The 11,331-nt window shown below is 44.2% G+C and overlaps 1 protein-coding gene across 9 annotated transcripts in view; it reads right to left on the bottom strand.

Moving 5' to 3' along the window:
- Positions 1–976: 976 nt before the first annotated feature.
- Positions 977–11,331, bottom strand: part of Ptk2 (protein tyrosine kinase 2) — a 177,820-nt gene continuing 167,465 nt past the window's right edge. For 7 of the 9 annotated variants that reach the window (XM_028773232.1, XM_028773234.1, XM_028773236.1 and 4 more), the window contains 4 exons: positions 9,625–9,633; positions 8,367–8,522; positions 6,967–7,047; positions 977–2,131 (listed from right to left, as the gene is read on the bottom strand). In XM_028773232.1, the coding sequence (XP_028629065.1) occupies positions 1,919–2,131; positions 6,967–7,047; positions 8,367–8,522; positions 9,625–9,633 (459 nt within the window). In that variant the 3' untranslated portion in view covers positions 977–1,918. The remainder of the gene's footprint in view (positions 2,132–6,966; positions 7,048–8,366; positions 8,523–9,624; positions 9,634–11,331) is intronic. The other 2 variants (XM_028773233.1, XM_028773235.1) reach the window with 1 other exon arrangement.

The following is an 11,331-nucleotide window of genomic DNA, read 5'->3' as shown; positions in this document are numbered from 1 at the left end:
GAAGTTGTCCCCCCACCTTTTTTTTTCTAGACAAAGTCCAATTATATAGCGTTGGCTGGCCTGGAACCTGATATGTAGACTAGTATGGTCTTGAACTTAGTGATCTGACTGCTTCTGCTTTCTAAGTGCTAGGGATTCTGCCTGCATTTTTGAATCGAGACAGAATAAAAGCAAGACATAGTGACTCATGCCTACTACTTATATACTGGAGAGTCCTAGGCATGAGGACTGTCATGAGTTCCAGGCTAGCCTGGGGTACAAAGTGAAACCTTGTCTCAAAAGACCAAACTGGAGCTGGAGAGTTAGTGAAACCTTGTCTCAAAAGACCAAACTGGAGCTGGAGAGTTAGCCCAGCAGGTAAAAGCACTTGGTACACAGTCTGATCCGAGTTTAATCCTTGGAAACCATGGTAGATGGATAGAACTGAGTCCTAAAAGTTGATAAGCTGATTCTGTATGGTCACACACACACACACACACACACACACACACACACACACACACGAGTAATAAAGTTCTAAAAACCAAACCAAGCCAGGCATAGTGTTGTACATCTTGAATCCCAGCATTTGAGAGGCAGAGGCAGGTAGATCTCTGTGAGTTTAAGGCCAGCCTGGTCTACACAGTAAGCTAGAGCTGTATAGCGAGACAGTATCTCAGAAAAGCAAAGCAAAGCAAAACAAAACAAAACAAAACAAAACAAAACAAAACCCTTTCCTAACAAAAACTAACGTCCTTAAAAGAAAAAAAAATATCAAACAAGGAACATCTAAGACCCTGACAGAATGGAAGGGCAGGTTGGCAGAACTACTGTCTCTGGTGGAGTCCTCCACTTGTATACAAGAAAAAGGAAGAGACTAGTGATTCGTGAGAGCTCCTATAAGTGACCATTTCTCACAGATCCTCTGAACAATTTTAAATGATTTGAAAGAAAAGAATCCCTCTCCCCTATAAAAAAAGGCGACTGCAATGCAACCTTTCCTGGAGCCACCTTTTTAATAGGTCAGAGTAACTGTACAATTTATTATATTATTCCTGAGAATAATTTATATCCCCCAACAAACTAAAGGGAACGTATGCTCTCAAAATCACCTAACAGAATGCATGGTATAACAACTGGACATCTAAAGAAAACCACATCCCTGTTTGTCCTGCGGGGTCCTCCCTGGGAAGACAGACGCAATGAAGATCAGTTAGCTCCAGTGGCTGTAAGAGTCAACATGGCTTTAATTATTCTTATAAATTATATAAAAATGGAGAACAGGGATGGTCCTGGAACTTCTTGATGCAGTTGGGAGTGCTCTGGTACAAAACTGGCACAGAATTGAGGAGGAAAGACAAGTTTTTGTCAGTTCTACAGATAGTCCGCAACTCAATGCTTCAGTATCCACAGGCAAGAAGGTGAAGACAGGGAGGGCACAAATTTTCTTTTGAAACCACTCATTCTTCAAAATATAGCTTCTATGCACTTTCTCTATAAATGAGATAAGCATATTGCAACTCAGTCTGGACAGGAATTCTGGCAGGAAGGATAGCCAATCTCCAAGGTCTCAGGGAGCCCTCTTTCCTCAGACACTTCTCTTCCAACTCGAAGTCAAGGTCAGTATGAATTACCACTTCTAGGAGCACACATCCCAATTTGAACACCAAGTATATTTTAAAAGCTTCTTAATGTACAATCTTCATTCCCAGAAAAATGCCACATTTTGGATCCAGAGTTTTCTGAACACTATTTAGAAAAATAACAAAATCAAAACCATGTATAAGTGGTTAACTTATACAAGAGAGACTTTCAGCTAGCTGTCATTCAGTTGGAGCTGTGAGTTTGGGCGACTGAGGACAAGGTTACTTCCTCGATGCTGGTGGAATGCTAGAGAAGATCTCCCAAAGGGCAGAGAGCCATGCTCATGGCCAGTGGCTCAGTGTGGCCGTGTCTGCCCTAGCATTTTCAGTCTTGCTTGATCAATTACATCAAGTAGATTTTTGGCATCCACGGCCAGGGCATGAGCCGCTGTCAGCATCTGCTTCTTGTACTCCTGCTGCAGGCTGGTCATGACATACTGCTGTGCCAGCTTCATCTTGCTGATGAGCTCACCCAAGTCTGAGTTCAGCAGCTTCTGTGCCATCTCGATCTGGAAAGACAAGAGAGGGTCAGAAGAATGGCTCCCAGGCACTGGTCCTGAGTCTGTCTTTCGGTCTCTAAGATTAAAAAAAAAAAAATACTTTCCTCGAATAAACTTTCCTTAGAAGTAATAGGATAAGCTGGGCATGGTGGACAATACCTTTAATCCCAGTACTCCAAAGGCAGAGGTAGGCAGATTTCTGTGAGTTCCAGGTCAGCTTGGTTTATATAACAACTTCCAGTCTAGTCAGAATTACACAGTGAGGGGGAAAAAGAACAGATTTCAATAGGATGTTCAATCTGTCTGTGGAATCTGTCTGTCCACTTTGGAAATTCAGTATGTATGCACACAAGTGGCTATCAGTCTTTCCATTTCCAGCCCTCATACCTCCATGACTCTTCTGCACACTGTACTTGCTGTGTGGACCCTAACCTCAGTGTGTGGCTGAGGTTTATCTCATTTTATAGACAGACCACAGAATGTGACAGAAAGAACCAGAGGTGATCAAGTCCAAGTATGCACACTCTAACATGAACAACTGTAATGCCAAGTGACCTGAAGTGGGCCACAGAGGATAAGGACCAAGGTCATGCTTTCTTACACGCTACCTCTTTCCAGGTCTTCTTGTTTTTTATTTAATTTCTGCACAAATCTGTGTGCATGTCATATGTGTACAGGTAAAAGAGGGCTTCAGACCTCACAGAGCTTAGTTACATTTGGTTGTGATTTGGCATGTGGGTGCTAGGAATTGAATGAGAGCCCTCTGCAAGAGCAGCCAGTGCACTAAACCACTGAGGCATCTCTCCAGCCCTCTTTTTTTTTTTTTTTTTGTTTTTTTGGTTTTTTGTTTTTCGAGACAGGGTTTCTCTGTATAGCCCTGGCTGTCCTGGAACTTACTCTGTAGACCAGGCTAGCCTCGAACTCAGAAATCTGCCTGCCTCTGCCTCCCAATGCTGGGATTAAAGGAGTGCGCCACCAGCGCCCGGCACTGTCTTAGTATTCTGATGATTGGCTTCCAATAGCTATTGCTCTCTATGGCCAGTATCAAGGTCACCCTCAAGCCACTCTGTCGGGGTGGGCTGGCCATGGAGCACATGCTGCCTTGCAAGGCTCACAGCTCTTCCTGCTTTTTTTTTTTTTTTTTGGGGGGGGGGGGAAGACAGGATTTCTTTATGCAATCCTGGAATTCTCTACACAGACCAGGCTGGCCTCACAGAGATTTGCCTGCCTCTGCCTCTGGAGTACTTTGATTAAAGCCATGAACCACTGGACACAGCTCTTCCTGCTTATTCAATGAATGGTGACTGGGACTGAGACATCTGCTCTTTAAATGATCCCAGGGCACTGACCACTTAGTGCTGTGGATGCAGGAGGGAATTAGACCTGACCTTCAGGAAGCTCCCACAACTTAATGATATAAAGACCACAATAAGTAGCCCACAAAGAGGCCTCAGAAAGACCTCACAGAGGACAGCTGGATCTGGACTAGACTGTACAAGTAGATCAGCTTCAACTGCAGGGACATTCCAAGCTGACCTTCATCTTGCTCCAGATATGTATACTTGGAGATGGAGAAGGACACAGTATAGAGAACTGTTCTAGAGTCATGGCTCTGATAGCATAGTATTGGCTGAATGGGAGGATGGGGACGTGGCAGGCATTCAGGGGAGGTGATGGGGCTCTAAAAATGAGGCAACCTAGAATTTAAGAACTGTTTGTACATGCCTGTGCTAAGTAACTCAAGGCCAAACGGGGTTGCCTACTACACCCTCTTCACTGGGCTCTGAGTGGTTTTCTATGAAAAGATGGGACATGAGTGTTCGGTATGTCAGTGATGCCACTGCCTGGGGAAGAAAAGAGGGGAGAGCACACTGCTACTACTACTACTACTGCTGCTACTACCGCGGCAGCTACTTGGTACTGGCAATCAGAACCTGGGCAGTCTCCCAAGAAGCACAATACGAAAATACTCAGCTATGTATGCAGGAATAACTTCCAGGGAGGAAGACATTTAAAAAAAAAATTTAAAAAAAGACAGACATCTGTAGCCCTAACTGTCCTAGAACTCATTCTGTAGACCAGGCTGGCCTCAAACTCAGAAATCTGCTGGCTTCTGCCTCCCCAATGCTGCAATTAAAGATGTGCAATACCACTGCCTGGCAAGGAGGACATTCTTAAGAAAGCAGAAGATGGCACTATGGAGTTGGCCATGCTCAAGAGCAACAGAGGAGGAGTCAAGGATGGGTCTAGGGAGAAGTGAATGAGGAAAATGCTGACCTGGTTGGCTCAATATTTCTAGAGCAAGTCACTGCAGAGAATGGGGCTGAGCAGGCTGCCTGGCAGGTGGGAGAGGGGACAGTGGGGAAGAGAAGCAGGATCAAAGAAAGGCTCTTTTAATGTCACACAGTAGAAAGGAGTCAGCAGTATTTTTCAATTGTAGCTTCGTCTGACCTTGGGAAGCTGCTTTTGGAATGTGAATTCCTCCAGCCACACAGAGTACCTACAACAGGGCTCAACACTGAACACATAGTGCAGCCCACTGGAGCTACTGGGCTATCACCTATCAGGACACACATGCACGTTTATAGACTCCTTCAGCCTGGGTTACTCAAAATTGCTATCGGCAGCTGAGTGCAGCAGTACATACCTGTAATCCTGGCCATGGGGAGGTCAGGGAAGAGGATTTCAAGTTCAAGTTCCAGGCCAGCCTAGACCATAAAGTGAAGACCTGCTTCAAAGAGCTCCCCTATAATAGTGAGACCATGGGTATAGAGCGTCTGACATTCCTAGGAGTCACCTTCACAGCAATTTCAGGTCCTTCTGGCTTTTAGTGCTCCCTAAACATGAGCTGAACAAGGATAACACCAATAGACGTGCTAGTGTGGATGGGTGAAAGCTCATGATGCCTCAGCCCTACACAAAGAACTGCAAGCAACTGAGGAATGCTGAGAGCAGGAGAAATGTCTTCCCAAGGAAAGGGCACACTGATTGACTATTTAACATCAATTGGTCAGCCCTGAAAGTACAAGTTACATTATACAGACTTAGCATGTTATATTTATGTATTTAGGTATGCAAACACACAAATACACACACATATACACGCATATACATACACACACACACAAATGCACACACATATGTAACATCAATTAAAGAAAAAAATGAGGCAAAGAAAGATAAAAAGAATAAAGCTTTCCACACTCCAGAAGTCAATGCCATATAATAGGAAAGCAGCCAAACAACTCTCAGGTGAGCAGAGGCTACACAGAGATGGGTTGGTAGCACCATTTGAAACAAACAGCCCAAGCTGCCCCTACACTACAGGCAATGAGCCCTGAGCACATCCAGCAGGGAAGGGACTTATAACAACCAGAGGCTCAGAGCTTACTGACGTAGATTGGTGTCTTAGTTAGGGTTTTACTGCTATGAACAGACACCATGACCAAGGCAACTCTTGTAAGGACATTTAATTGGGCTGGCTTACAGGTTCAGAGGTCTCGTCCATTATTATCAAGGCAGGAGCATGGCAGCATCCAGGCAGGCATGGCGCACGAGGAGCTAAGAGTTCTACATCTTCATCTGAAGGCTGCTTGTAGAATACTGGCTTCTAGGCAGCTAGGATGAGGGTCTTAAGGCCTACACCCACAGTAACACACCTACTCCTACAAGGACACACCTACTCCAACAGGGATACATCTTCTAATAGGGTCACTCTCTGGGCCAAGCATATGCACACCATAACAGTGTGGGTACAGAGAAGGCCATCTCGCTATCAGGAAAGACCCACAGGTGTTCATGGCTAAGGGGGCACACAGGAGTGGACAGGAGATGAGGGTAAGGTGGTGACTGGCATGTGACACATATACTTCAAACAAAGGATGCTTGAAAACATTTTCATTATTAATCTTGCAATTTTTTTCTAATTTTTTTCTAAGAGTCTGAAACTCTTTTTAGAGTATAGAGCAAGGAGCTGGAACGACAGCTCAGCAATTAACAGCACCGAGGGCTCTTCCACATGTGGGTGCTCAGTCCCAGCATCCATGTGGCAGCTCACAGCTGTCTCTTAACTCCTGGTCTAGGGGATCCAACACTCTTCTGGCCTCTAACGGTGCTATACACATTGCAGCCAAAACACCATACAATGTAAAACTACATTTTTTTTTTTAATTAAAGAAAAATCCAACCAAATGAAAACTCTAGGCAGGATAGGTTGAAGAACTGTATGCTACCATAGAAAGAGGGAAGGGACAGATGGAGGAGGGTTGTGGCTCCTTTTATTCAGAAATCATACAAATCAGACAAAACCACTAAAAGGTGGCCAATGACAGGCATGGTGGCAGCTGCCTGTAATATAGCAGTCTGGCCAATGGGGCAGGAATATCAGAAGTAAGTTTAATGTGTAGTCAGTCCGGGCTACATGTTACTGTTGCCAGGGGATGGTATCTTGGGTGAATTTTGGGTCCTTAAAGCAACTGGAGACACATTAATTTAAGAGGACTTTTATATCTCTTTTACAAGAAAGACTACCACCACTTGGAAATGCTGACACTTATGAGGTAAGAAGTGGGGCCTGGTAGGAGGAAGGTGATTACCTAAATAGTTCCTTCTCAAGGGTGTGTGTTGTCTGTCCCAAAACTTGCACTCTCCCTCTCCTTCCGGACTACTGTATGTTGCTCATACTGTATGTCATCCTGCCTCTTTACAGTACAGAAACAATGGAGCCAAGTGCTCCTAGGCTGAAATCTCTGAAATGTAAGTTGTTTTTCTCAGGCACTTTGTTGATTGGGCCAGCATCACAACTGTTCTCTAGCATGACCTCCTTCCCCAGCACTATGGCCTACCTCTCGATGAGTGCTGGCTGGAAGGACAGGAATGGTCTCATCCACAGTAGCCAGTAAGGTCCGCAGGGCCAGGCCAACTTCCTAAGACAAGAACCAGGGCAACATTAGGACACATGAAGACATCAGGCCAATACTGATATTTTCCCTCAGGAATGTAATATACTGTTCCCTTTCTGCTAGTTGTAAGGAAATTTTCTTTTTCTTTTAGACATGGTATGACTCTGCAGCCAAGGCTGGTCCTAAATGCACCATAATTTTCCTGCTTCAGCCTCCCAAATATTGAGATTATCAGTATGAGCCACCATAAGGAACACATATGTGTCTGTGCTTGAGTACTGACCAGTGTTGCATGTTACTAGGCTCATGTCCCTGAAGATTCAGATCTAACTACCCTTTGCTCTCCAACCCAAGGACAGATACATCAGAAGCTCCCATAAAAAATGTAAAAAGTAACCTTTTTCTTTTTTTGTTCCACTGAGCTTCCAGGCAGATTATGGTATCCTCACAGCTCAGACAAGCTGACAAAGGTAGACAACCTTCTCCCTGTGTATTCAAATTGGCTAAAGAGAGGTTCTCCCTGTCTGGAAGCAATGTGGGCCTGATTTGGAGCATGTTTTGACCTTTACTACATTTAAAACTATCAAAAAGTTGTAAAGAAAAGGCCTGGGTGTGGCATCCTCCTGTAATCTCAACACTTCTGAGGATGAGGAGAAAGCCTGGGTTATATGCAACACTGCTTGAGAGAGGAGAGGAGGAGGGAGAGCAAGAGATGGAGAGTGGGGGAAGTACTCCCCAGCATATAGTAAGCCAGGTATGAGCACACAAGTATGGTGGCTCATACTTATACTTCAATAATCCCAACACTTTCTAGGATAAGGACCTGTTGAGTTCATACTCAGCTAGACTAAGTTATATAGTGAGATACCACCAAGAAATGAGGTTCAGGTCTCTCCTTCCAGATGTTAGGGCAGCAGGTGTGTTGCTATTTACAGGACACAAGGGATAAAGCCCAGAGCTTTGTCCATGCTAGGCCTACTATCAGAGCTTCATTCCCAACCATCCCTCGATCCCCCTCTCTATGTAGCCCTGACTGTCCTGCAGCTTGCTCTGAAGACCAGGCTGGCCTCAAACTCAGAGATCTGCCTGCCTCTGCTTCCTAAGTGGTGGCATTAAAGGTACACGCCATTAAACTTAAAAGCAACAATAATTACAAGATTCTACTGCTTCAAGGTATTCCCAGCCTAGTGCTTGCTGGTAGGAGTGAGAGCTATGGCAATTCCTTAGGATGCTTCTCAGTGACACTGTCTCCATCTGGTGCCTTTACATCCAAAGCATCAGCTCTGGCTTTCTTGGGAAAAGAGGCCATCCCCACTATACAGAGTGACCGAATTGCATTTTACCTTCACCATAGGGACGTACTCTTCTGGAGGAGCTGGCTGGATTTTGCTGGACATCTCGATGACAGCCTTCACCAGGCCTGTCACGTTTTCATATACCTTGTCATTGGACCGGTCAAGGTTGGCAGTAGGAGGGGGGCTGATTTCCTGGGGCTGAAGCTGATAAAACAGAAGCTGGTCAATTCCTGCTCTCCAGGACAGAGTGAGGTATCTCCACAATTAAGTTAGAAGGTCTTTAAAAGAGATCAAAGCAGATACAGAAGGTAGTAAGATTTTCTTGTTTGTTCAGGACACGGTTCAGTTTGAGGATGACAATAAAGTAAGTCATCCAAGGGACAACACACGAGGCAGTGGTGTCTTCTAACTTTGAGCTCAGTTAAAGGAATTGAGAGGGAATGATATGCACTAAAGTCTCAAGATTCAAAGAAGCAATTAAGCATCCCAGACTCCCAAGTCATTCACAAGGAAAACAACCCAAAGAATTTATAACCAAGAATTTATCGAATTTTAGGGAAAGCTACCAATGCACCACTGAGTGATCAGACACTTAGCATCAATGCTAAACATCTCTGCTGGTTGTAAGTTCTGCTCAGCTCTGCTGCCTTGACACAACAGCAAAGTGCTCTTTTCATGATTATAAATGGGGACTCACAAGCATCTGCTTTAGGCAGACACCATTTGCTTGCATAAAGCTACTCATGTTCAAGTGGCAGAGAAGTGACCTCCTGCCAGTTCTATGCTGACAGTTGGGTAGACCAAGGCAGGGCTTGGCTCAAGTAGTACTGAGGATGAGCATATGAAGCCTCAGATATAAGCATGCACCTCGGACCTGTGCACAGGGATGCCACAGATTGTATCCTATTGAATCCTGAGTGCTGAGGGAAGAATGACTCAGAGCTCCTAGGAAAGGCTGAGTAGTGTTTCAAAATTCAAGTTGTGTGTTTGTATTTTACAAAAAATAAACTGCATAACAGCTATCAAATTATAGGTCTGCTATAGCCCTCAGGCTACACCAGATTTCTGGATGCCTCGGTCAGGCACACTGGAACAGACAGTTATGTCTAATTGCACTGCAAAGTCAGTTATGTACCAGTCTCTGGAAACTACAAATATTCTTTTTGACATCTGTCAGTCATGAGAAGTGACAAACAAAGCAAGTGTGCCCTCCCACAGGGCTATCCACATGGTAGTCCAGGATCACATGCAGAGAACTGGATGTGATAAAGCGAGTCAGACAGACACACAGATATGATGTGCTTACCCTCCACGGCTATTGTCGAACAGAAGGTGAGGAAAAGTTAAAGGAATTTATCAGAGAAAGGGAAAAAAGAAAAACAATATTAATAAGGCAGCAGAAAATCTCCCATATAACACATGAGCAGAACATCTGGGCACTAGCTACAAGCCTGCTGTGTGCTCTCTGCTCACTGGCTGTCAGAAGTGCCTGTGCCCCCGCTATCAGCTCTTCGCACAGCACATTACCAGAGCTCTGCCATGCAACATTCATTCCCATGAGATAAATGAGGATAGCATGCAAAGCCTGTGAGTGGCAATGGGCAGTCGTGCAAGAGTCTAGAGAGCAAGGCTCTCTGTGAGCAAGGAGAAAGGCATGTGCAATCAGTAATCTTCCATCTGACTTCTAGGAGATTAGGGAGGAACCATTCCACCCTCAGTCACTGTACATGGTCTCACAGCCTTTGAGTCCTTGAATCTTAGGCAGCATTTAGTCACCTTGTCTAAGATGATTTGTGGCTAGGGGCTATATCTAAAGACCACAGAAGCTTATTTTTAACTCTACTTCTTACATATTTTTGCTGTTGTTTTGTATGTATAGGTTTTAAAATCTTTTAAAGACAGGATTCAATATGTAGCCAGGATAGTTTCAAAACTCTTGATTGATCCGCCTCAACATCTCTAAACTCTTGGATTATTGGTGTAAATCAGGCTGGTACTTTTGTTCTGTAAATTGGGTGGCTCTGGTGTTTTATTTCCTTAGTTCAACCACTAGCTATCTTACTATGAATAGACTGGCATGAGAGATGCAACAGCCTGCTACTTACAGACTTGTCTAAAAGCTACCATGCCACCATAAGTCCCAGAGAGCCTTGAGTTTTCCTGAGTACCCAGAGATTTCCTGGGCACTGATGATCACAATCTGTCTCTCCACAGGCATGTGTTTAGACTGTACCAGCACAGGAAGGTGGGTGGGCTTCGTAGAGGGGATATCTAAAGAGCATTACATCAAGATATAAAATAACTCTGTTTAGTTGCAGTAGGCCAATGAAAACTTAGTTTAAGCCGGGCAGAGGTGGCACACGCCTTTAATCCTAGCACTTGGGAGGCAGAGGCAGGTGGATTTCTGAGTTCGAGGCCAGCCTGGTCTACAGAGTGAGTTCCAGGACAGCCAGGGGCATAGAGAAACCCTGTCTCGAAAAACCAAAAAAAAAAAAAAAAAAAAAAAAAAAGAAAGAAAGAAAAAGAAAACTTAGTTTAAGCTGCTGAAAGATTTTTCTTCTTTTGCATGCTACCCTTTGATGAACCAGTCATAGGAGAGCTCTGTCATGATGCCTCTAGGACCCTACATAGTGGCATACCGTAAGTCAGAGCTGGCTGGAGAAACATCTACTATAGATTTTTTTTTGTCCAGAGTTTTGATTACTTAGAAACTCCTGGGCTAGGAGTTAAAAACCATCACCCCCTAGAGTCAGCCAATTCCTATTCTACTTAAAACCCAGAGATGGAAAAATAAGACATGTGAGCTCAGTGCATGCCGAGTGTGAGGACTAGGAAATAACAGAACTATGCAAAGTAAAGCCCACAAAGAAAACTGAATCTATTTCTGGCTAAATGTTATTTGGGTAAATGACTTGAGTTACACATACTCAAGACGAATATTTTTTACATCAAAAATATTGTTAAAAAAATTAAAAAAAAAAAAAAAAAAAAAGCCGGGCAGTGGTGGCGCACG

The sequence above is a fragment of the Grammomys surdaster genome, unplaced genomic scaffold (assembly GCF_004785775.1).
Source record: "Grammomys surdaster isolate TR1022 unplaced genomic scaffold, NIH_TR_1.0 224, whole genome shotgun sequence".
Classification (NCBI taxonomy): domain Eukaryota; kingdom Metazoa; phylum Chordata; class Mammalia; order Rodentia; family Muridae; genus Grammomys; species Grammomys surdaster.
Note: the sequence above shows the minus strand (reverse complement) of the source record. Positions and strands in the feature narration are given on the sequence as shown.